Source organism: Corvus brachyrhynchos, unplaced genomic scaffold (assembly GCF_000691975.1).
Source record: "Corvus brachyrhynchos isolate BGI_N302 unplaced genomic scaffold, ASM69197v1 scaffold150, whole genome shotgun sequence".
Classification (NCBI taxonomy): domain Eukaryota; kingdom Metazoa; phylum Chordata; class Aves; order Passeriformes; family Corvidae; genus Corvus; species Corvus brachyrhynchos.
The window spans coordinates 2,152,074-2,153,071 of record NW_008236162.1 but is presented as its reverse complement, the minus strand read 5'-3'; the positions used below and the strand labels follow the sequence as shown (position 1 = coordinate 2,153,071).

At 65.6% G+C, this 998-nt stretch overlaps 1 protein-coding gene across 1 annotated transcript in view; it reads left to right on the top strand.

Moving 5' to 3' along the window:
- Positions 1–6: 6 nt before the first annotated feature.
- The window catches only part of FGF17 (fibroblast growth factor 17), an 8,205-nt gene continuing 7,213 nt past the window's right edge, over positions 7–998 (top strand). Inside the window, exons 1-4 of the mRNA XM_017732482.1 lie at positions 7–73; positions 186–271; positions 749–865; positions 946–996. Of these exons, the coding sequence (XP_017587971.1) occupies positions 16–73; positions 186–271; positions 749–865; positions 946–996 (312 nt within the window). The 5' untranslated portion in view covers positions 7–15. The remainder of the gene's footprint in view (positions 74–185; positions 272–748; positions 866–945; positions 997–998) is intronic.

The following is a 998-nucleotide window of genomic DNA, read 5'->3' as shown; positions in this document are numbered from 1 at the left end:
TGACACCCCCGAGCCATGTCCCTCACGGACAGCACCGACAGCAGGTCCGAGAAACCCGTGTCCATCCTTTGGGGTGAGTGCCACGAGCCCCACACCCCGGTAGGGCTGGGGGGGTGCTCCGGGGTGCCCCCCCCTGCCCGGGACACCCCCAATGCCATGGATTTGTCCCCTCCTGGTGCCCGCAGGGTGCGAGCTGAGCAGCGGGAGGAGCTCCTACACCTTCCAGGTGCCCGAGGAATGGCACTGCGAGCAGCAGCTGGTCCTGCGCACGGTGCGTGACCCCAAAAACGCTCGGGAGGGGGTGAAGGGGGGATTGTTCTTCTCGCTGTCCAGGGGAGATATCCCGGGATGAATTCCACGTGGGAGAGATCGGAGCAGGCAGGGAGGGGGATGATTGTACCCCGCCCCCCCCGCTCCCCAAATTCCTGGGATTTATGGAGGTCCTGGGGGGAATCTTCTTCCCGCAGTTTGGGGGATGAATCCTACGGGGTGGAGATCGCGGCTGAGGACGGATTGCTCTCACCCCGCTGCCCCCCAAAGGATCCCACAAAGGGGTACCTGGGTGGGATTTTCCCCTCAGTCCCTCAGGGAGGTGGCCTGGGGTGAATTCCGTGTGGTGAGGGATGAGCAGGGGGATGCCCACACCCCGCTGCCCCTCTGCCCCAAAAATCCCCGGGAGTCCTGGGCGAGGAGTACCTGGGTTTTGGGGGGGTCCTGAGGGGATTTCCTGATTTCCTTTCCCCTCGAGATCTGCCTGGGGGAGACGGCCCGCGATGAATTCCACGTGGTGGAGGTGGTGGCCGAGGACGGGGACAGCCGGACCCCGGTGCCCCTGGCCACGCTGAAGCCGTCGGTGCTGCCCACGGTGAGTGCCTGGGGAGGGGGTTTCTGCCCCCCCTGGGGAGGGGGTTTCTGCCAGGAGCTGTTCCCATTCCCGTTTTCTAGGCCATGCTGGCCGGACTGGAACTGACCCCCCCGGGGACCTTCCACCTCCGAGC